This window comes from Mustela erminea, chromosome 10, assembly GCF_009829155.1.
Source record: "Mustela erminea isolate mMusErm1 chromosome 10, mMusErm1.Pri, whole genome shotgun sequence".
NCBI classification, from domain to species: Eukaryota; Metazoa; Chordata; class Mammalia; order Carnivora; family Mustelidae; genus Mustela; species Mustela erminea.
In genome coordinates, this window is record NC_045623.1 from 67,633,253 (window position 1) to 67,658,819 (window position 25,567).

At 39.2% G+C, this 25,567-nt stretch overlaps 1 protein-coding gene across 1 annotated transcript in view; it reads right to left on the reverse strand.

Annotated features, from left to right (window-relative positions):
* ZYG11B (zyg-11 family member B, cell cycle regulator) overlaps positions 1 to 25,567 on the reverse strand; it is a 92,647-nt gene that overhangs the window by 35,632 nt on the left and 31,448 nt on the right. The window contains exons 3-7 of the mRNA XM_032303641.1: positions 18,867 to 19,621; positions 8,269 to 8,409; positions 5,530 to 5,706; positions 4,132 to 4,196; positions 168 to 267 (exon numbers count right to left, since the gene is read on the reverse strand). Coding sequence (XP_032159532.1) covers positions 168 to 267; positions 4,132 to 4,196; positions 5,530 to 5,706; positions 8,269 to 8,409; positions 18,867 to 19,621 — 1,238 coding nt within the window. The remainder of the gene's footprint in view (positions 1 to 167; positions 268 to 4,131; positions 4,197 to 5,529; positions 5,707 to 8,268; positions 8,410 to 18,866; positions 19,622 to 25,567) is intronic.

Sequence of the window (25,567 nt, forward strand, 5' to 3'; positions counted from 1 at the left end):
AAAATCTCTGATCAACATGGAATTCTGCAATACTGAATGTAGCCTGAAAAAAGAGGCTGGCAAAGAGGCTTACTAACTTTTCTGGCACATAGGTTTTGGAGAAAATAGTAACTGCAACGGGAGACAGCTTCCTACAGAAAATTGTTCAATTATGGGAGTTCAGATACCTTGGCAGCCAGGATGGAAATGATAGCAACAGCCATTCTTTGCATGTTTTGATCCTCATGGTTGCACAGCCACTGCATGACAAGCTTGGCTGCTTCAAACCTGAAAACACACAAAGGGTTTTCCATGAATGAATCTTGGAGATGGAGGCAGTTTCAGAGTTCTAGCTGGGAAATGATGCTACAATTTAGGTAGGTGAGAAAGAATGGGAAAATTCCTCTTAACTGATAACGGAATAATTATACTTGAGTGTTTTGGAAACGGTGCCTAGCTGTTAATTTTTTTTTTTTTTTAATTTTTTTCTAGCTGTTAATTCTAACAACACTTTGTAAAGAAACAAGAGTTTGGGAAATATGACCAAAACCATCTGATATTTATCTTCTAGAATTATAACATATATCTATCCTATAGTAATTTCTACACTGTACTATTTTCTGGGTCCTTACAGCATCTAGCACAACAGAAATATTCATTTATTCATTCATAAGCATTTACTGAGCCCCTGGTTTGTGCCAGATACTGTTCCTGGTGCTGGAGACAGAGTAGTAAACAAAATAGAAAAATATTTCTACTCTCATAGAGCTTACACTGTAGTATGGAAGATAGATGATAAATAGGTAAGTAAAATATGTGACATGTGCTATAGAGGAAAAAAAATTAAGCAGGTAAAGAGAGGATATGAAATGTTGAATTTAGGTAAGGCTATCAGGAAAGGCCTCACTGAAAACTTTTGAGGAAGTAAGAAAGCTGGCTGTGTGGTTGTCTAGGGGAAAAGCATCCTAGGCAGAGGGAAGAAGACACAACGACCTTGCATTGGGAATATGTCTGGAGGTTTTGAGAGATACCACGGAAGCCAGTGAGAGCTAGAGCAGTGAGAACAAGAGTAGTACTGAGACAAGAGGTCAGAGGTAACAGGAGTGCCATATCATAAGGTCTTTGAAAGAATTAGCTTTTACTCCAGAGTGAGACAGGAAGCCACAGAAAGATTCTGAGGAGAGATATGACATGAACTGACTTATGTTTTTAATAGGATTATTCTATTAGCTGAGTTTAAAATAAACTTCAACAGGCAAATAAAGAAGCAAAGAGAACAGTTCAGAGGCTACCATAATAATTTTGGAGAGAAATCGCTTTTAGTCTAGTCCAAGAGATAGAAATGAAAGTGATGAGAAATGGCTGAATTCATGATATATTTGGAAAATAGCTGGATTTGTCAAAGGACTTGAATGTGGGGTGTGACATAAGGAGAGAAATCAGGATGACACCAAGGAATATACCTATAATTTCACCTTTCAAGACCTGGCTCAAATGTCACTTGTGCTGAGAAGTTTTCCTTGATACGTTTATCACTGCTTTATCACTGCTCCTTAGCATCTGTTTGTAATTCTATCAGAGTTGTAACAAACAACCATTTGTTTATAACTCTGTCAGAGTGATTATCTGCAGCTTCACATGAATCCTCCATTGGCCCATGATTAGTTCCTTGAGGTAAAGGACTGTAAACTATTCAGCCCTTTATACCAAGAACCCAATACAGAGCTTCACACATGGATGTTTAATACATGTTGTCTGAATTATATAGATAAAATTACTCCTCTGCGAATTCCTTCAAATTTACTATTACCTCCTTTCTATTCCCAAGGCCATCTTGGATTCTTTTACAGTAGATTTCTAATGGGCCATTATGCCTCCATTGTTTTCCCTTCAATTTGTGCCTACATATTGGTAATACATAAATCTGTCAGAGAACTTAGGTATGATGTAATTCCTGTACTCAACAATATTTCTGGACTCTAACAATGGGCCCGAACTTTCAAATCTTTTTTCCTGCCTACCCAAAGCTTATTGTAAAATGGACTGCTCATTAGTCCCCAAACATGCCCAGAATTATGATTAAGATAGCCTTATAGTTAAGAGCACAGATTCTGATGCTTCTTGTATTTTGGAGTTTAAATTCTAGTTCTACCTAATGTTACTGATAATAATAAAATATGTTATTTTATCACATGAAGCAATGCAGGAAAGTTGTTAAGAAAATCACACATTCTGGAGTCAGCCCGGTTTCAAATATTACTTCTACCACTTACTAACTTTGGGAACCTGGGGCAATTTCCTTAATCTTTCTGAACTTCAATTTTCTCATCTGTAAAATAATAAGATCTATTCAATAGGATTGTTGTGAGGATTAAATAATATTACACATAAAACTTAAGACTTAGTACAGAACTTAGCACACACCAAGCTTTTGATAAAGGTTATTTTTTCTAATATTATTACTAACTTCCTCTGTACCTGTATTTGTGCAGTTCCCATGACATAAAACAATCAATCCAACCTTCTCTCATCTTCAAAGCAATATAGCATGGATGTAAAAAGTAGAGGTTCTGGAGTCATTCTGGATTTAAATCTAAATTCTGCTACTTGCTATCTTATCACCTTGAGAAAATTACTAAACCTCTCTGTGTCTCTGTTTCTTCATCTATAAAATGAAAATTATAAGAATAACAATTTCACAGGACTTTTTTATGGGCTGAATAAGCATATGTAAAACACTCAGCACAGTGCTTGGCAACAGGAAGTGATTTATACAGGTTAGTCATTATCTTTTTATCTCAAATGCCATCAATTATCTTTAATATCTCAAATGCCATCACTAACATGAAATCTTTAATGATCACCAATCAGATGAAATCTTTCCCTCCTCGTTGGGGGGCCCAATGCATTCTGTCATCTTCTTCTATGAAAAATTCTGTCTTCTGTCATACTCATTTTTCATTCATTCATCCATCAAACATCCACTTAAGCACTAGAGACAAAGAGATTAACCAATCACAGTCTCTGACCACAAAGAAGCTCAAATCTAGCAGTGTATTGGCTAGATCAGAGGTAAGTAAACGATAGCCTACATATAGTGATTTTATAGCCGTGGGTCCAGCTGGTTATTTTCGGAAGTTTTATTGGAACATAGTAAAACCATTTGTTTATGTATCATCTTCAACTGCTTTAGGAAGTACAATGGCAGAGTTAAGTAGCTGCAACAGAGACCCTATGGCTAATGAGCCCAAAATATTATTGGCTAGCCCTTTAAAAGAGGTTTCTCAACCCCAGGGTTAGTTGACAATTTTCTTTAGGAAAGTGATTATGTTTTTAAGAAAAAAAAAAGGAAAGTGACTATGTCTTTCCTACATATGACTTCATGTAATCAGTACAGATGCTCAGTATTTATAAAATAAAAATTAGTAACCTACATGAGATATATGTAGTTCTAGGTTTGTCCAAACGATTTGAAATAGTAAATGGAACATCTCATTCCTCAGCTGTGCCAGTACTTTACACAAATAAATCACAGTAAAATTGCTGCTTGAGAAATATACTTCTCATTAAATCATAAGTATATTTTCTTTTTCAATATCATCTTTAAAAATTATATTTAAAATAGATGACAAAAAATCCTTTTTAGCTCTCAAATCACATCTTAGAAAACAAGGGAAAACACTTTTTAAGTTACTTGAATCCAGCTATATAACCTCCCTTAACCTCTATTTAAAAAGTTTCTTCTTTAATTCAGTATCAAATAATAATAAGAGGTATGATACAGAGAAAAGATCATGACCTAAAACTAGAAGACTTGAGTCTTTCTAGCCTTGCAGTTACTAGACACAAAATCATGGGCAAGACACTGAGTCCATATGCCTCAGTTTCTTCAGCCTACAATATTGTATGAATATTCTAAAAACCATAATATAAATTTTTAAGCAAAGGACTATGAAAACAGAGGCCAATCTGCTAACAGGAATGTCAAAGTACCAAATCAGAGAAAGTAGAGTTAGCATTCTATAGGATAATGCAGAATCCCATTCACTTATTAACTATACACGAAGGATATGCCAACTGGCAAGAAATGGCCCAAGACAGAGTTCTAAAATTCCGTTTTGGCCCATTTTAAGTTCTAGGGCTAACACTTGCCTGTTGAATGGAACATCTTGAAGGATCCGGTCACTGCAAAGTGAAAGGAGGCAATTCTTCTGTAACTAAAGAACCAAAGGGAGAAAGAAATTCCTGAATAAAATATTGCTTTGTTATTTTTTAACTAGGTGTAGCCTCTATAAAAAAAGGAAGATCACTGATGAAACACCAATGATTTCTTACAACTTTTGTTCTGCCTCCCTGCTTTTGAAAGACTGACTTCCAAAGAACCCATGTGAGTTTACTTGTGCATATTCTTTGTCTTTTCCATGAGACAAGGTAGGATAATAAATAGAATTAATATCAGCTAATCCCCCTTCCTTCTGGTGGACTTTGGGTGGATTCTGCTTTGTCCTCTAACTACCTGGCTTCCAGAAGCCATAAAAACCAAAGCCTAGGGGTGCCTGGGTGGCCTAGTTGGTTAAGTGGCCAGCTCTTGATTTCAGCTCAGGTCAAAATCTCAGGGTCCAGGGACTGAGCCCCACAATGGGCTTGTCAGTGGGGAGTCTGCTTGAGGATTCTCTCCTTCTCCCTCTGTTCCTCCCCATGCTTGCACGCATGTGTGCTCATTCTCTAAAATAAATAAATAAATCTGGAAAAAAACAAAAACCAAAAAACCAAAGCTTAAAGCTTATCCAATTTGGTAACTGCCCTCAATGAGGCTTTACTGATCCAATCACCTATCTGGATTGCCATTTTTTAAAAGATTTTATTTATTTGAAAGAGAGAGAGAAAGCATAAGCAGGGGGAGGGACAGAGGGAGAAGAGGCTCCCGGCTGAGCAGGGAGCCCGATGCAGGGCTGATCCCTGGACTCCAGGATCATGACCTGAGCTGAAAGCAGATAGATGCTCAACTGACTGAGCCATCCCGGCACCCCTGGATTGACATTTTTACTTGATTTTTGGCTTATGAGTATTTTTTACTAAGTTGCCAACTAGCTGCTACATTTTAAGAATGAAAAATATAATTTTTATATTTTCAGTTTTCATCCTGACAATAGGAGAGGTTATATACATACCATATGGCTCGAAGTAGAAAACCCATGTCTTACTCATTTCTGTATGTGAGTACTTGATAGTGCCTGGCCCAGAATAGATGTGTTATGGGATATTTGCTGAAATTATCCAAAGTCAAGATTGAGGTGGAAGATGAGTTTTTTATGGTTTGCACTATTTCCCTCAATATTTGGATTTAAATACTTTCAGGCAGGGAATGTACTCTTTAGTTTTCTACTTCTCTGCTTTCCTATACTCAGTCATACCATAAATTTATTACTTTGCAGGCTGCAAAGGCATTTGAATTTCCAGATCTGGTCTACTAAATTGAACTCTATGGAGGTAGGAGATGGGTGGGAAACACTAAAAGGACTATTTGAATAGGAATTCCCACACGCTTACCTGCTGGTGATTGGGAAAATGTTCCATGGCTTTGAGCAGCAAATGAGTCACATCAGCCAGGAGTCGAACAGGCATTCCTGCAGCAAGATCCTGCTTAGTTAAGTTAAACACACAGGCGCTTGCTGCAAGTTGTACTGGCAAATTCATAGGGTGGTTTCTCATCCCAGTAACCACAAGCTAGAAAAAAAATTAGTTCTCTTTATTCATGCTATTAATATAAGCCCTCTTAATATAGCAACATTACTTTGTTGATCTCTAACAATTTCTAAGCAGGCTTAAATTATCTTTTTTATCCTCATGTGCAAAGAGCCTAGGGCATAGCAATCACTTATCAACACATAGTTCTCACCTACCTGGTCCAGGAAGGTATCAAGTTGTTCATGTCCAGGAATTTTTCCGTAGGGCTAATGATGTTTTCTATTCACGTAACTCATCCAGACCTAGTACAGTGCCTCTTATATTCTAAGCACTAAATAAATTCTTACTGAGTTTAGAGTAAACCAGAGGCAAACTTTTCACTTTCAAATTCCGACATTCAGTTTCTTACGAACACGGCTAAAGTCATAGTACGATAAAATCCATTTGCTTCCCTCTGGCCTACGTAACTATTTCTCATCTTTTCCTCTCTCCTCAATCCCCAACAAATCCTCCCAATCCTCACTATCAGCTAAAGAACCTTGCTTCCAATTATATGGAGAAAAAGGAAACATTCAGAAAAGAATTTCAGATTCTCACTACCACGTGTATCCCCCTTGCCAGTACATAAACATGCACATTCTGTGTTCCTATTACCATAAATGATCTTTTTGGGTTCTTCTCTGAAGGTAATCCCTCCACTTACATGTTACATCTTTTGCTTTTTGTCTACTCAAGGACATTGCTTCAGCTGTTCTTCTATTTCCTATATCAAGTTTTTATTCTGTACTGGATCATTCATATCAGCATATAAAAAGCTGGTTTTTTTCTCCCATCTTAAAAAAGAAAAAAAAGAAAAAAAGTTCCTGGGGCGCCCAAGTGGCTCAGTGGGTTAAAGCCTCTGCTCTCAGCTCAGGTCATGATCCCGGAATCCTGGGATCGAGCCCCACATCGGGCTCTCTGCTTGGCAGGAAGCCTGCTTCCCCCTCTCTCCTCTGCCTGCCTCTCCACCTACTTGTGATCTCTGTCCGTCAAAAATAAATAAATAAATAAATAAAAATTAAAAAAATAGTTCCTCAGCCAACTACCATCTTTTTCCTTTGCTTTCCTTTAGAACTGAATCCCTTAAAAGAATTTTCTATATTCATTTCTCTCTGTACCATTCTCTGAATGAATGAATGAGTAAATATTTCAGATCAGGACTAGAGGTTCTTTGCTGCTCAGGTTCACAGTAACCAAAACCAAAACGGGTAATTCATATATCAAGTGCCAATATCCTCTGGTATATGGAGGGGTGGCTGTGTTGGGGGTAACATCTCAGGGACTGAAATGTTATTGGTTCCTATCCAAGCGCACCCTATTCTGAAAATTTAAGATAATGGGGTGGTTAGGTCATTTCTCTCTGCTACTAACTTACTGTTACTTAACCTCATAGATCTGTAGTTACACAATCTGTAAGACTGTTGTACCCACTAAATGAGGCATCAAATATAATACAGTCCTACACTCACTGATTTCAAATGTGTATTAGGATTATCTTGGGGAATTATTAAAATGCAGATTCTTTTATTTTTTTTTAAAGATTTTATTTATTTATTTGACAGAGAGAGATCACAAGTAGGCAGAGAGGCAGGCAGAGAGAGAGAAAGGAGGAAGCAGGCTCCCTGCTGAGCAGAGAGCCCGACGTGGGACTCGATCCCAGGACCCTGAGATCATGACCCGAGCTGAAGGCAGCAGCTTAACCCACTAAGCCACCCAGGCGCCCCTAAAATGCAGGTTCTTGTACCTCATCCAGCCCTATTGAATCTAAATTTCCTAGAGTGGGCTTCACAAATATGCTTTTAAAAATAATATTCCAGGGACGCCTGGGTGGCTCAGTTGGTTAAGCAGCTGCCTTCGGCTCAGGTCATGATCCCAGCGTCCTGGGATCGAGTCCTGCATCGGGCTCCTTGCTTGGCAGGGAGTCTGCTTCTCCCTCTGCCTCTGCCTGCCATTCTGTCTGCCTGTGTTCACTCTCTCTCTCTCTCTCTGACAAAAAAAAAAAAAAATCTTAAAAATAATATTCCAGACTTCTGGTGGACAAAGGACACAATCTGATAAACATGGCCCTAAACAATCAACAAAAATTAAGAATCTTCCTTTCTTGCTCTTCAAAAGCTGTCTTGGTTAAAAGATTTTAATTGGGAAATATCATGAATTAATTATGAAAGCACAGGTGCTTAAAAGTGCATGGGAAGGTGCCTTATGGAATACCAATATTATATATCTTTAAAAAGTCTATATGGAAGCAATACAATGCAGTGTTGTGATTCCAGTCATATACTTTCATTTTCTACTGCAGATGGTGAAAAAAATATCACAGTGGTCACTGGTTTTAGGTAGTTAAATATGAAGTAGAAGGTATTTAACTTCAATAACACTATGCAACTATCTTCTCTCTCATTTATGGCTAACAACTGAAATCATTTATCATCAAACCCATTACAAAAAAAAAAAAAAAAATCAAAGACTAAATGCAAATTTTCACCGATTTTCTTCACAAAGCCATCATCTGTATCCAGGAAGATAATTTCAAAGTTTTCATATCCAGTTTCTTATTCTTACCTTTAAAATTTCTGGCTTTGTTTTTTCCATCACATGAGTCAGGCTAAAAAGGTGAAATAGAGCTTCCCGGACAAAGAATGCCCGTTCGCTGTACCGCTTCAATGCTTCTGCAATCTGAGTTTCATTGGCTTCTCCAGACACCTTTGAACATAGCCATAAGATTAGCTTTTAGGATTTCTTCAACCCTCTAACTTTCTCTAGCCAAACATCATTTGTATAGATGGAATCTGGTATAGCCATGTAAGTCTTGAAACAAATGCGAATGATTACTTTCCAACCCACTCAGAAGAGTCATCCTATGAAGGTGTACATATGCTAAAGAGATATACGTTAGATAGGCTTAGACCCTATGATAAGCCTATGGGTAACATTCTCTATGCTGCACCTAAAGTAAATCTTAAGTAAATCTGTCTCTTAAGATAATTCCTTAATTTCCCTTAACTCATGTTAAAGCTACACTGGTCTTTTTCCCCTGATCCTTCAATCACCCAAGCTCTTTCCCAGCAAAAGGCCATTATATATATAACTTGCTTATTGAAATCTTTCTTTCTTTGACTAATTTCTACTCATCTTTCCCTATTCAAGTTAAATGACACTTCTTTAGAGAGCCCTTCCCTGACCCATCAATCTAAATCAGGTCCCCATGAAACATCTCCTTCATAACCATTACCATAATCCCTCCATTCAACTGACCCATTCACCACTATATCCCAATAATTAGCATTATGTATGGTTCAGAATAAGTGCTCAATAAGTATTCATCAAATAACTGTGTTAATTATTTCCCCCAGATTTATCTAGCTCTCATTCAGCTCCAAGAGATTCTGTTCAAGGGCACCTGGTTGGCTCAGTTAATAGAGCATGAGCCTCGGGGCACCTGGGTCACTCAGTGGGTTAAAGCCTCTGTCTTCAGCACAGGTAATGATCCCAGGGTCCTGGGTTGAGCCCCACATTGAGCCCCGCATTGGGCTCTCTGCTCAGCGGGAAGTCTGCTTCTCCCATCTCTTTCTCTGCCTGCCTCTCAGCCCACTTGTGATCTCTGTCAAATAAATAAATAAAATCTTTAAAAAAAGAAAAAAAAATAGAGCACGAGACTCTTGAGGTTGTGAGTTTAAGCCCCATATTGGGTGTAGTATTTAATTTTTTTTGAAGATTTTATTTATTTATTTGAGAGAGAGAGAAAGAGAGTGTGCGCTCCTACACGAGCACAAGTTGGGAGGGGAGGGGCAGAGGGAGATGGAGAAGGAGACTTCCCTTTGAGCTGGAAGACTGATGTGAGGCTGGATCCTAGGACACTGGGTTATGACCTGAGCCAAAAGCAGCCGCTTAACCACCAAATGATCCACCCAGGCACCGCTGGGTGTAGTGTTTACTTAAAAATAAATAAATAAATAGATACAGATTCTGTTCAAAATTAGGTCTAAGGAATGCCCCATTTATATAGATTCATACATATATCTTAAACTGTGGTTCACACAGTATTGAGTAACCGAATGTATATAATGGAAAGTGACTTTATATAAAAGTAATCCAACTGAAAAGTGAAAAATAAATGATGGTAATATCACCACTGATCCCCAATGAATTAATGGAACTAGTGTCAACAACCACTAACATCACAGAAAAAAAAACCAACCAAACAAACTCATATATTATATACTTCCTTACTGAAAGAGCACAATACCTAAGACTCCTGCCCAAGGGATCAAACTTGAGTCTGATTAAGCCTCCGAATCTAGCTACTAATTTGCAAAAAAATACAACAACACAGAAATAGGCACCATGAGTATATAATCAGGAATATCCAGGGGGCCCTGGCTGGCTCAGCTGGTAGAGCATGCCACTCTTGGTCTTGGGATTGTAAGTTCAAGCTCCACACTGGATGTAGAGATGACTTTAATAATAATGATAATGATGATGTTAATTAATATAATTATTATTATTAATTAAGAATATCCAGACTGAGACAAAGTCTACAAGTCCAAAAGGTTGGATCTTTTAATAGACAAATTGTAAGGAAAAGAAAGGAAGGGAGAAGGAATCTGTAAAATAAAGGTATTCAAAAGACATATAATTTGTTTTTTTAGTTCTTTTTTTTTAAGATTTTATTTATTTGTCAGGGTGGAGGTGGGGAGGGCGAGTCAGCGAGCACACACATAGGGAGAGCAGCAGGCAGAAGGAGAAGCAGGCTCCCTTCTGAGCAAGGAGCCCAATACAGAACCCAATCCCAGGACACTGGGATCATGACCTGAGCCAAAGGCAGACTCTTAACTGATTGAGCCACCCAGGTATCCCTCAAAGACATATAAGTTTTAAAAATGAGCAAGATTAACTAAAAGCCTAGAGATAAAAAGATCATAAAACTATTAAAAAATAAGGACATTATTATTATTATATTATTTTTTGAAGATTTTATTTATTTATTTGACAGAGAAAGACACAGCGAGAGAGGGAACAGAGCCGGGGCAGTGGGAAAGGGAGAAGCAAGCTTTCCACCGAGCAGGGAGCCGGAGGTGGGACTCGATCCTAGGACCCTGGGATCATGACCCATGCCAAAGTCAGATGCCCAATGACTGAGCCACCCAGGTGCCCCGACATTATTATTATTAAAGATAGAATAGAGGTTAATTTTATGGAGAAGGAGAGAGCTATGATCAAGATGGGGCACAGAGAAACTTCAGGGTAGCTGAAAGTTCTATTTATTAACCTGAGTAATGGCTTCAAGTGTGTTCACTTTATTTGCATTTCTTTTTTTTTTTTTTGCAGGAGCGGGTGCGGGGGAGACTAAGGGAGAGGGAGAAAGTCTTAAGCAGGCTCCACACCTGGACAGAGCCCAACATAGGACTCGATCTCACAACCCTGAGATCATGACCTGAGCAGAAATCAAGTCAGATGTTTAACCAACTGAGCCACCAAGGTGCCCCCCTTATTTGCACTTTTTCTTCCTTCCTTCCTTCCTTCCTTCCTTCCTTCCTTCCTTCCTTCCTCCTTTTCTTTCTCTCTCTCTTCCTTCCTTCCTTCCTTTATGGGGAGAGAGAGAGTGTGTGTGTGCAAGAACAAGCAGCAGAGACAGAAGAAGAAGCAGACTCCCTGCTGAGCAGGGAGCCTGATGCAGGGCTCCATCCCAGGACCCTGAGACCATGACCCAAGTCAAAGGCAGATGCCCAAATGACTGAGTCACCCAGGCACCCCCGCACTTCTTAAGCTACACATTGGTTGTTTATGATCCTGGCATCTGTCTTATCTATAAGAAGGTTAAAAACAAAACAAAACAAAAAAAAAACCCCAATCTGTCCTTCAGAGTTATAATCTCTTTAAATTGGAAGACTCAGACTACAGTACACATCATGCCAAATGGACACAAGAGCACATATTAAGTAAACATTTGTAAAACTGTAGAAACAACAATGGAAGTTTCTTTTTTTTTAAATAAATATGTATTTTTAACGAATCTGTGACCATTCTTGTGTTTCTCCTCACTCAAACAGCAAACCCACACCATTCCTGTAATAGCTGAAAGAGCTGAGTGGGGCAAAGGCACCTGGTAGTGCTAGCTGTACGACTGTCCAAGGACCAGTTCTGTCCATCTACTATGAAGACAACTCTATGCTCAGAGAAGCCAGCCCTGAAATGCTGTGCTCTCAAGCAGACACCCCACAACCTAGACTAGATGGCAGTCATTTTTATGTTCACACATCACACTAACTGGGTGCTGCCTGGTTGTCAGAAAAACAATAGTTGTCAGTTGGATTGTAAAGCTCCTTCTCTCCCTGAGGGCAGAACAATGGAAGTTTCTTTACAAATGCTTTTTAAACTATATGAAGTAGGGGCACATGGGTGGCTTAGTCAGTTAAGGGTCTGACTTTTCATTTTGGCCAGGTCATGATCTCAGGGTCCTGAGATCGAGCCCCATGTGGGGCTCCTTGCTCAGGGCAGAGTCTGCTTGAGATTCCCCTTTCCTCCCCCTCTGCTCCTCCATCTGCTCTCACGCTCTCTAATAAAGGTAAATAAGCAAAATCTTAAAAAAAAAAAAAAAAGAAAAAAAAAAGAACTGTGATATATACTACATGCATATTGGTCTTGATTATGTATTCATATATATAAGTGGTTACTGAATAATAAAAATTTTCCAGATGTTCAATTCTTTTTGAATTATCCTGAACTTTTTCTTAGATTTTTCTTAGATTTGTAAAGACAATGAAATACTACGTGAAATAAAAAAGGTTGTAAGAGGGAATATGTTTAACGATTTTATCAGTAAGACTTCATTTACCTGTACTTGGTTGATTCAATTGCTTTATAGCATCTATATGAAATACAGCCTCAAGTTATCTCTGAATGTAACTTTAAAGAACTTTTGTTACTGGAATGTTAAATATTTTAAACTAATTTCATTGCATGTATGTTTTATTCAGTGATCAATACTTATCTAGCCAGTGATAAACCCTCAAGTCAAGTAGTCTGACTCCTCAAACTACAAGCATCTTCAGTTCAACCAATTTCATATGCTAGACGCTAAAAAATCAAGTTATCTATATGTAACAATTTAAAACAGAGATGGGGCGCCTGGGTGGCCCAGTCAGTTAAGAATCCAACTCATGGTTTTGGCTTAGGTCATGATCTCGGGGTTATGAGATCATGCCCTGTGTCAGGCTCCATGCTCAGGGTGGAGTCTGCTTAAGACTCTCTCTCCCAAGGGCCCCTGGGTGGTTCAGTGGGTAAAGCCTCTGCTTTGGCTCAGGTCATGATCCCAGAGTCCTGGGATCAAGCCCCCCATTGGGCTCTCTGCTTGGCAGGAAGCCTGCCTTGCCTCACCCCCCAACCCCTGTCTGCCTCTCTGCCTACTTGTGATTTCTGTCAAATAAATAAATAAAATCTTAAAAAAAAAAAAAGACTCTCTCTCCCGGGCTCCTGAGTGGCTCAGTCGTTAAGTGTCTACCTTTGGTTCAGATCATGATACCAGGGTCCTGGGATCAAGCCCAGCATTGTGTTCCCTGCTTGGCGGGAAGTCTGCTTCTCCCTCTCCCACTGCTTGTGTTTCCTCTCTTGCAGTCTTTTTCTCTATCAAATAAATAAATAAAATCTTAAAAAAAAAAAAGAAAAAAGACTCTGTCTCCCTCTCCTTCCGCCCCCCCCTTTCTCTTTCTCTCAAATAAATAAAATCCGTAGAAAATTTAAAAAGATAAAATAGAGGGGCGCTTGGGTGGCTCACTCAGTTAAGTGCCTGCCTTCAGCTCAGGTCATGATCTCAGAGTCCTGGGATTGAACCCTGCATTGGGCTCCCTGCTCTGTGGGGAGCCTGCTTCTCCCTCACCTTCTGCCTGTGCTCTGCCTGCTTGTGCTCTCTCGCTCGCTCTCTCTCTCTCTCTCTCAATCTGTGTCAAATAAATAAATAAATAAAATCTTTGAAAATGCCCATAACCACTAAATTAAGCCTTGTAATATTTAATATACAGAGTAAAGCTAAAATTTATATTCTAAGGAAAACTTTTCTTACAGCACTCTGTATATAACTCTATTAAAGCATCTCTCACACTGAATTAAACCTATTTTTAAATTTATCTGTCTCCTCTCCATAGACTAGAATTCCTTGATTTCAAGGGCACGAATTCAGGTGTCTTTAAAAAGTACTTAGTAGGGACGCCTGGGTGGCTCAGTTGGTTAAGCCAGCTGCCTTCGGCTCAGGTCATGATCCCAGCGTCCTGGGATCGAGTCCCACATCGGGCTCCTTGCTCCGCAGGAAGCCTGCTTCTCCCTCTGACTCTGCCTTCCACTCTGTCTGCCTGTGCTCGCTCTCACTCTCTCTCTCTTACAAATAAATAAATAAAATCTTTAAAAAAAAAAAAAAAGTACTTAGTAAATGTTCTTTGAAATGGATCAACTCTTCTGCCTTTGAAAACTTTATATGGATCTTCACTGGGTATTGACTATTGCCGTTCAATATAGGAGTCTTAGTTCAAGGGAGAAGTACAGCATATAGATTTAAAGACCAAGAAATGGGGGCGCCTGGGTGGCTCAGTGGGTTAAGCTGCTGCTTTCGGCTCAGGTCATGATCTCAGGGTCCTGGGATCGAGTCCCGCATCGGGCTCTCTGCTCAGCAGGGAGCCTGCTTCCCTCTCTATCTCTCTGCCTGCCTCTCCGTCCGTCTACTTGTGATTTCTCTCTGTCAAATAAATAAATAAAATCTTTAAAAAAATAAAATAAAATAAAGACCAAGAAATGGAACTCTCCAATATTTAGAAACCTGGGAGATGAGAAAGAACGAATAAAGGAAATTAACCACAGTAGTAAGAAAAGTTTGAAAAAAAGACAAGAGTGATACCTAGGAAGCTAAGTAAATATGAGAACTAATATTGGGTTTAGCACATTTCTAGTGATTCTGAGGAACTAGGAACCACAGCTTACTATATAACGCCAAAGTCCGGGAATGAAATGGCCAACAAATCCTAGATGCAATAAAATGGATGGTTCAGAAAACTGATGGTGAGAGAAGAGCAAATTGGATGAGGAAACAATGACAGAAATTCTATAGTAAGAAAACCCTCTGTGTTGGGACTAGAAATTGAGGGGAAAGTAAAGAACTAAGATTCTCAGAGACAATGAGATGTAGTGGAAAGGACACATGCTTTGGAATCAAAATAGTCCAAGATACAAAAGCAGACTCCAATATCAGCCAGCTGTCACCCTTAAAGACATTCCCTCTCACTAAGGACAATAATACCTCTCTTGCAGAGTCAAGAGATTAAACTAAGTAATACACATGAAAGCGCAAAAAACAAACTAGTTCTTATAACCACCCCTTCAGAGCACCATATAGTGCCTTATAAGGAATACTGGGGAGTCACAGGGTCTCTATTTCTTACATTCCTTAGTGTGGCCTAAAAAAACAAAGTATGTAACGCCAAAAAGTCAACCTCAACTAGTTTACTTTTTAAAGATTGATTGATTGATTGATTGATTGATTGATTTGGACCAGGGGTGGGAGATGGGCAGGGCAGAGGGAGAGCAAAGAGAAACTTAAGCAGACTGCACTGACCACAGAGCCCGACACCGAGGTTGGAGTCACGGGGTTGATCTCACAACCCTGAGATCACAACCTGAACCCAAACCAAGAGTCAGATGCTTAACTGTGCCACCCAGGTGTCCCCTCAACTAATTTAAAGCATCACAACACTAAGACAATCATTTCAGACAAGTTTTTCAACAACTTGGCTGAACTAGATTTTTAAAAAGGAGGGAGATGTGGCAATCTCAGCTCTCTTCCCTTAACATGACTTATTACCAGATCTCAAATCAGTGAATAATTTTAAAAAAACATTAATTTTTCTATATAGGTGAACAAAGGGGAAAGTTCCAATGATCTCTTTTTGAGTCTGCATTTTGTTCTGAGTAATCTCTATACCTAACATGGGGCTTGACCTCATACCCCAAGATCGAATCCCATGCTCCTCCAACTGAGCCAGTAAGGTGCCCCCCAACGATCTTTTTCTAAAAAAAATAAATAAGGGCGCCTGGGTGACTCAGTGGGTTAAAGCCTCTGCCTTCAGCTCAGGTCATGGTCCTGGGATAGAGCCCCGCATGGGTCTCTCTGCTCAGCAGGGAGCCTGCTTCCGCCTCTCTCTCTCTGCCTGCCTCTCTGCTTACTTGTGATCTCTGCCTGTCAAATGAATAAATAAAATCTTTAAAAAAATAAATTAAAATAAATAAATAAATAAAATTACTTTAAAACAATGATTCTCAATATTGACTGAATACTGTAATCACCTAAGGAGCTTTAGAAAATACTGATTCCTGAGTCCTACCTCCCTGTGGCTCTGATTTAGTTGTTCAAGCTCCACAAGTGATTTCTTTTAATTAAAAATTTTTTTCCAGGGGTGTGTGTCTGGCTCAGTTTGTACAGAATGTAATTTTTTTTTTTTTTTTTTGGTGGGGCAGGGAGAAAAAGAAGGGCAGGGGAAAGAGGGTTAGAGAGAGAATCCTGACCACACTCCACGCCCAGTGGAGAACCCCACATGAGGCTCGATCCTACAACCCAGAGATCATGACCTGAGCTGAAATCAAGAGTTGGAGGTTTAACCTACTGAGCCACCCAGGTGCCCTTAGAGCATGTGACTCTTGATTTAGGGGTGGTGAGTTTGAGCCCCAAGTTGGGTACAGAGATTACCTAAAATAAAATCTTTAAAGTAAGTAAGTAAATAAATCATTTCCCCCAGCTTTATCAAAGATATTACTGACAAATATCATTGTGTAAGTTTAAGATATCCAACATGATGATATGATACATGTATATATTGGGAAATGATACCATGATAAGGTTGATTAACATAAACATCATTTCACATAATTACATTCTAGGTGATTTTAACTGTAGTGCAGGGTAAGAATCACTACTTTAATGTTTATGTAGGAGGAAAATAGATAATGATACCAAATAAAGTAGGTGTTTCATATGGTCAAGATTTCAAAGTAATAACAGCTCTGTTTGTGAAATCAAACTTGTTTCACAGAGGCATTGTGAAATACAGATGTCCTACTAGCCTCAATTTCGTAAGTCAGGCTAATTCACTGGAGGGTTGTCTGTTGGTCTTAAGAAGAAACCAGCAAAAACTATACTGCTCTGGGATCATACCTATTACATCTTTGCCTTGAAAATATTATTTAGCTTAACATATCAGGGACACATTCCTTTCATCCTTTAGGATGCTCACCTCTTCTGGGAAATTCTCCCTCAACTCCCAGACCACGGGGGATTTCGTCCCCTTTTAATTTTTAGAATCCTTTACTATTAGACCAATTTGTTTGGCAGTTAAGTAACATTAGAATAGTAATTTACATTTTTACATTTCCTTCATCAAAAAACCCTGTGCTAAAAATCTGTCTTGCTCCATAACAAATTGTTAAGTCAGTTCCTCACACTTCTTATTGCCCTGCACCTGGCTTATGTGACCTTTCCAAGTCTGACCCTGGTGTCTACCTACTTTTCCAGCCTCATCTCATTGCTCTGTGAATTTCTACTTTTGAGGTCTAGCCACAGTGGCCTTTCTTTCAGTTCCTTGGATGTATCATGCTCCATTCTACCACACATATTCTGCATTAATTCTTCTCATTGCCTGGAATGTTCTCTACCAAGTTATTCACCCTTAAGATCTCCACTCATTCATTAATTCTTCAGAGAAGCCTTATATTAAGTCAAGTCTCTCTGTTAAACATTTTCATATATAATACTGCATTATCTTCTAGATTTTAGCACAGTATAAAGCATATATACAGCATGTATATATAATATACATAAATACATACATATTTAAATGTATATGTGTGTACGTATATTTAAAGCACACATATACTGTTGGCACATGGCATTTGATTACTTGATTCCCTCACTAAATTACAAGCTCCATGAGGGCAAAATCATGCCTTTTTGCCCTCACCATCAAATCCCCATGCCCCGTACGGTGACCACTTGGTAAAATATTGAATGAATAAAAAAGAATAATTCAAAATCATTTTCTACATCCTATTTTTTAAGGCCTAAATTTACAAATACCTAAGAACTGAGATGTTTATATTTACAACTAAACTTTCCTTCTCCTTTTTTGAGTCTGTCATGATTACTCAAAAAAGGTACCTTGCCTTTTGGGTCACAATATCCACTTTCAGGCCATCCCTGACTCTGCTCCAGGTAGGATCAAAGGATGCTTCTGCTTAAGTAGTAGGTAGTAGGGGGAAAAAATGGGGCTCTGGAATTAGAGATAAAAATCCAAATGTTGGTTCTTACTAACTGTAAATCATATAATTTCTGAGTCTATGATTCTCATCTATAAAATGGGGCTAATACCTATCAATGTAAGGCATCTAGAGGATACAGTGTACATTAGGAAAATATTAGCTTAAACTTGCCACAATTCTATCCTTCAAGGTATGACTCAGCTACCATCTTTTCCATCAAGCCCCCAATTCTCCAGCTGGAAGAAATTTCTTCTACTCTTTTACAGCGATTACACTGATCTTTGGCTTTATAGTTATTTATGACTGTATCATCACCAAGACTAAGTTCCTTAGAAGCAGATCCTATATCTTTTTTATCTCTGAATCCCAAGTACCAAGCAGATGAATTTAAATCATTAGGCATGAAAATTACACCATTTCTATGGTAAAGATCTCCTTGGAGAACTTAACTTCCCAATGAATATCAATTCAAGAAGGAGTAGTGACTAATTAGAAATGGTATGTTACAGTGGTTCAAAATATCTAAATATTACCATCATAAGAACTATCACTTATCCAAGGCCCACTACACGACTAGCACTTTACATATATAATTACTAACCTTTGGAAGAATTTGTTAGATAGAATATCTGTTTTGTAAATAAAGAAATGGAAACCCAAAAAGTTACATCATCTCTTGGTCTGGGTCATGAAGCAAGCAGGCTAGGATTTTAACTGGGACTCTCTGACTTGAAAGCAAGGCCTTTCCACTATACAATGCCATCTTTCACAGACATGTTCCATATATTGTTAGACATTCATCTTAATGGAACCTTATGCAGCTAAGACATTGGTCAGCCTGACAAAATAATACATTTTAAAAGTCTAACCTTTAAATGTCCTTCACCGGTGAGGAATTCAGAGTAACCTGCATCAGTGGCCAGCAAACCTACAAACTGCATGCTGGGCCGTTGTTGTATAAAGGCTTCAACAGCTTTATCTGTCACATGCTTTCTCCCAGAAACATCCAGGGAGACAAGGTTGGGTAGGATGTCTTTTTGTTCTAGTAGGCGAAGAGCTATGTCTGATGTAAACTGTTTATCATCTGAAATGTCAAGATGATTCAGATGTTTTAGTTCCCGCACAACATCCAGTATCTGGGTAGTTGTCATTTTTAAACACTTCAAGTGGTGCATGGTTAGAGACTTGAGTCGGTCTTTGCAGGCCAGCAAAGCTGTGATGTCTGTGATTGAGGTGTTAGAAATATCCAGGCTCTCTAATCTTGGCAATGAGGCAACTTCAGCGAGGTCTTCATTGTAAAAGAGAACATTGGTGATGCTTAACGCTCGAAGGCCAGAAAGCCGGCTGAAGCACCGCTCGTAAGGATCTTCGAGGGAAAGAGTTAACGAGTTCAGCACTAGGCACTGGAGATTTTGCTGGATCCATTTGTTACTGCCAAGCCCAGTGATTATGTCTGTAATCGTGATGTCTGCATTCACACCTGTAGCATCAAGTTCCACTAACTTGTGATGGCAGAAGGCTTTCCGGAAAGCAACAGCAGAGATCTTGGCTTTGCGAATGCAAGCACGCTTTAAGCGCATCTGATTGCCCCTGAAAATACCTACAGTTCCATCATTCAGTAGACCTGGAAAAAAAACAAGTAACACCTCAATTTCAAAAAATAATTAAAGAATAGCTAAAATTTCCAGGGGCACCTGGGTGGCTCAGTGGGTTAAGCCGCTGCCTTCGGCTCAGGTCATGATCTCAGAGTCCTGGGATCGAGTCCCACATCGGGCTCTCTGCTCAGCAGGGAGCCTGCTTCCCTCTCTCTCTCTCTCTGCCAGCCTCTCTACCTACCTGTGATCTCTCTCTATCAAATAAATAAATAAAATCTTTAAAAAAAAAAAAAGAATAGCTAAAATTTCCAGCATACTTACATTTCCAAAGCACACCCATGTAACAATATTTCATTTAATATACATAACAATTCCATGGGGTAAGAATATTATGATTACAACTTAGAGATGAATACACTAGGGTGAGAAAAGTGGCTTTCCAAGGTCACAGAGCTAGCAAGTGACTGTGGTAGATCTTATAGATATTCGCTAACATCTGGTTCATGCCTTCCCGGACCTGTAGACAGCTACATTTCCCATCCTACCCTTGGAATTAGATGGGGCTATGTGCCTAGTTTTGACCAATGGCCTATAGGCTGAAGCACCTGAGAGCCAGTACACAATTTCCCATGCTATCTTTTCCCGCTATGACAAATGAGGAGTCTTCAAGTTCTAGACAGAATAGATTTCTGAAAGTGGAGCCTCCATCAGCTTGGATCCAAGAGTGACCATGGAGAACAACCCTCCACGGATTTGCAGCATTTATGTACCATGGGTGAGGTAAAACAAACTTTATGTTAAGCTACTGAATCTGGGGAATTAACTGTTACCAATTAATGTTACCATTACTAGTCTATCCTTCAATTTCACTATAATACATTATTATACACACAAACATACATACATACATATATATATGATCTTTGAATGAATAAAAAGGTGTAATATATGTGTGTGTGTGTGCGTGTATATATATATACACACATATATTTAGCACATGCATATCTGCAAATTATTCAGATCACTGGCTAGATCTGAAATCTTATTAAAAGGATCTAGAGGTTAGGGGCACCTGGGTGGCTCAGCCCTTAAGAGTCTGCCTTTGGGGGCGCCTGGGTGGCTCAGTGGGTTAAGCCGCTGCCTTCAGCTCAGGTCATGATCTCAGGGTGCTGGCATCGAGTCCCGCATCAGGCTCTCTTCTCAGCAGGGAGCCTGCTTCCTCCTCTCTCTCTCTGCCTGCCTCTCGGCCTACTTGTGATCTCTCTCTGTCAAATAAATAAATAAAATCTTTAAAAAAAAAAAAAAAAAAAAGAGTCTGCCTTTGGCTCAGGTCATGATCCCGGGGTCCTGGGACAGAGCCCCGCGTCCAGCTCCTTGCTCAGCAGGAAGCCTGCTTCTCCCTCTCCCACTCCCCCTGCTTATATTTCCTCTCTCTCTGCCAAATAAATACAAAATAAAATCTTAAAAAAAAAGGACCTAGGTTATAGTCAACTTTCTGTCAGATTAAATTCAAATAAAGTGGATACAGGAACCTCTTAAAGTCCCTTAGAGATCTACCTGACTAGCAACTAACAGTGCCAGAAGTATATGATGTCTTGGAACCACATCAATCTCAACCATATCACCTATCAATTAAACAACATTTCCTGTGAAAGTAACAGGCATGCCAATAAAAGATAGCCTAAGAACAGTCCAGGGTGAGTGTACAATTGGGACCAGGTAAATAAATAGCCTGGAGTCAAGGGAAGAACTCTAAGTGGCACTTCAGCAGACTCATACTAAACAGATTCATACAGCTTGGGCTAAAGATACAGCTAAGGGTCACCTCTGTATTAGAACTAAAGTATTTTTTAATTTTTTAATTAATTATTTATTTATTTAAAAAACATTCTGTAAAAAAAAAAAAAAACATCCTGTAGGCTTTCTTTTTTTTTAAGATTTTATTTATTTATTTGACAGAGAGAGAGATCACAAGTAGGCAGAGAGGCAGGCAGAGAGAGAGGAGGAAGCAGGCTCCCCGCTGAGCAGAGAGCATGATTCGGGGCTCGATCCCAGGACCCTGGGATCATGACCCGAGCCGAAGGCAGAGGCTTAACCTACTGAGCCACCCAGGCACCCCAGAACTAAAGTATTTTTTTAAAGGGAACACTGCTTTCCAGTGCATTTTGCAGACTTATTTATGGTTAAAAAGTTAAAATCAAGAAAAACCTTTACCTGTCACAGTGGACAAAAATGACTACATATGAAGAACTCCATTATTCTAGAACTATACTGTCCAAACCAGTAGCCACCAGCTACACACAGCTATTGAGCACTTGAAATGCAGACAGCCCAAACTGAGGTTTGCTGTAAGTGTAAAATATACATCAGATCTTGAAGATTTAGTTAAAAAAAAAAAAAATATATATATATATATATATACATATATATATATAATATCTCATTAATAACTTTCATATTGACTACATGTTAAAATGGTATTTTGGATGTACTGGCTTAATAAAATTATGAATTAGTTTCACCTTTTTCTACTTTTAAAATGTGGCCACTAGTAAATTTAAAATTATCTACGTGGGGGTGCCTGGGTGACTCAGCTCTGCCTTCAGCTCAGATCATGATCCCTGGGTCCTGGGATTGAGCCCTGTGTCGGGCTCCCTGCTCAGTGGGGGGCCTGCTTCTCCCTCACCTACTCCCCCTGCTTGTGTTCTCCCTCCCTCTCTCTCTGTCAAATAAATAAAATTAAAAAATAAAATAAAATAAAATAAAATAAATTACATATGTGCCTCACAGTTGCGGCTCATGTTTTATTTCTCTTAGGCAGTGCAGTTCTAGAGATAGTGTTTTAAACTACCGGAATTCTATTTCAGGGGTGTAAATTTCATAGTAAGGTTCCAGCCACTGAGCAGTTATTAAACAATTACTATATGTCAAACACTACCAAATGTGTATACAAAGAATATTAAGCTATGCCCCTATACTCAAAGAATTCACAATTCCATGGAGTGAAAGTGTTAATGTAACAAAATGAGATCTATGGTATATCAGAGTCAAGTACAAAGTACCATGGAAACAAAGAAAAGGAAGCAACCCATCATTCCTGAAGACCTAGAAAGATTCAACAGAAGAGGTAATCTTTGAGTAAGTCCTTCAAAGATGAAGGAAAAATTCAAGGAGGGAGAAAGAAGATGAAGGGTATTAAAGGAAGACTAAATAAAGCTTTAGCGCATACATATATCAAATCAATTATGTTGTACACTTGAAACTAATATATTGTATGTCAATTTTATCTCAATTTTTAAAATGCCCCCCAAAAGGCCTCAGACATGGAAAAGCACAACACATAATTAGAAAATGGCAAGTAGTTCTACATTGCTTGAGTGTAAGAAACAGGTAGAGCTATAAGATGTTTCCCTGATAAAGAGAGGAAGAACACTGGTAAAAACCAAGATATGACTGAGAACCTGGTGTAATCCCAGAGATTTAAGCATGCAAGTGGGGAGAGGCAAGAAATGAGGCGGGTAGAAGATAGGGTAGGTAACACTGAAAGATAAACAGAAGAAAAGCAGAGCAGCTAGGGACCTTGGGACCCAAAAAATGGTATGGTGAGGTTCCTGAATTTTTTTCTTGCTCCATATATCTCAGACTTAAAGTTGAAGAAATTGGTAACCCAGAAATGCTGACAGAGCACCACCCCCCCGCAAAAGGCTCCAAAATAATCTTCTCATTCTAGCTAAAGAACCAGGAAGAAAGCAGTTTAACAAGACAGAAACTTTCAGAAAAGAACTACTTACCTTCAGCCAAACACCACAGAAAAGACTGTGGTTCCAGCACCCCCAACACCAGCATATGCCACAAGGGGATCTTAGACTTTTACCCTTGCTAGCTGTAACTAGTTGTTCCAATCTCTCCACAGGGAGGTGTTAGAAAAGGCTGAGTAGGGAGCCAGGACTTTCATCCATGTTAGGTGGTAAGAACCACTCTTTCCCCAGTGATGGTGATGGATATTATGTGGGGAGCCTGTACTTTCACATTCATTTGGCAGTAATGAGGTGCTCCTCCCCTCCCTGCTGGGGTGATCTCAAAAAAGGCCTGAAGAAGAGTCAAAACTTTCACTACTGCCCAACAGTAATGAGGCCACCACCCCAACATGGTGTCAGTGGAGGCCAACTGGGGAGAGAAATAAAGTACTCACACTCCTCTCAGCTAGGGAGGTACCAGTAGAATCCTAGTGGGGAACAAAATGCCATTCCCTGCAGAACAGTAATGAGAAGCCCCATATCTTGGGTGTCAACAGAAGTCACATGGAAACCAGAACATTTACCCCAATCTGGCAATAACAAAGCAGTGCCTCTACCTTCCCCTGCTGGAGTAGTGTCAGAAATACAAACTAAAACAGAAAAGTCTCCTAATACCCTAAATGTCCAGATTTCAATAAAAAATCACTCATCATACCAAGGACCAAAAGATCTCAAAATAAAAAAAAGAAAATCTATAGATGTCAACACTGAGATAATACAAATGTTAAATTTGACAGATTTTAAAGAAGCCATCATAAAAATGCATGTGAGCAATTATAAACATGCTCAAAAAGAAATAATAGAAAGCCAAAGCAAAGAAACAGAAAATATAAAGAACCAAATGGGGCGCCTGGGTGGCTCAGTCAGTTAAGTGTCTGCCTTCAGCTCAAGTCATGATCTTGGGGTCCTGGGATTTGAGACCTGTGTTGGGCTCCCTGCTCAACAGTAAGTCGGCCTGTCCCTTGCCCTCTGCCCCTCCCCCACAACCACTCATGCTCTCTCTCTCTCAAGTAAATAAAGAAAATCTTTAAAAAAGAAGAACCACCACCACCACCACCACCACCACCAAATGGAAATCTTAGAACTAAAAAACAAAACAATGGTTTTGCTCTCAAATTTTGATATCATATACATATATATAGCAAAACAGGTTATTCCTGGCCCCTGTGGGTCAACAATCTACATTAAGTAAATTTTTCTTTCTTTTTTTTTTTCTTTTTAAAGATTTTATTTATTTATTTGTCAGAGTGAGTGAGCACAGGCAGACAGAGTGGCAGGCAGAGGCAGAGGGAGAAGCAGGCTCCCTGCTGAGCAGGGAGCCCATGTGGGACTCGATCCTAGGACGCTGGGATCATGACCCGAGCCGAAGGCAGCTGCTTAACCAACTGAGCCACCCAGGCGTCCCAACATTAAGTAAATTTTTCTAAAAACTAAATTTAAGTCTCTACATTTAAGAGTAATAGAATTAAAAGAGCAAAGAATTTTTAAAAGAGCATGAGATCTTAGAAATCAATCCTATGTTTAAATCCTGGTTCCAACATTCATTTGCTCTTTTTTTTTTTTTTTTTTAAGATTTTATTTATTTATCAGAGAGAGAGAGGGGGAGACAGCAAGCACAGGCAGACAGAATGGCAGGCAGAGGCAGAGGGAGAAGCAGGCTCCCCGCCGAGCAAGGAGCCCAATGTGGGACTCAATCCCAGGACGCTGGGATCATGACCTGAGCTGAAGGCAGCTGCTCAACCAACTGAGCCACCCAGGCATCCTTGACACTAGACAAATTATTCCACAAGTCTAAGATTCCTTATCTGAGAAAGGAAGACTCTTTATCTATAAAAGATAAGATTCTTCATCTGTTGTATGCTTGGCACTATGTTAAGTATTGAATAATTATATTTCCCTCACAGGGACTGCTGAAGATTAAATAAGAAAATACATATAAAAATCATTCTGTAAACTGAAAGCACTACACAAATGTCATTACTATATCTGAAGGAAATCTTTCTAGATTATCTTCCCCTTCTTTCAAATATAAACATACTGAAGAATCACCAATCTTTTTTCCATGACCAAATAACTGTACTTGCTACAATGTATTTAAGCCAAATCTCCCTTTACTGTCATGCTATCCACTTGGGTTGTTAGTTGTTCCCTTCAGATTATTAATTCCTAATTTGTTAT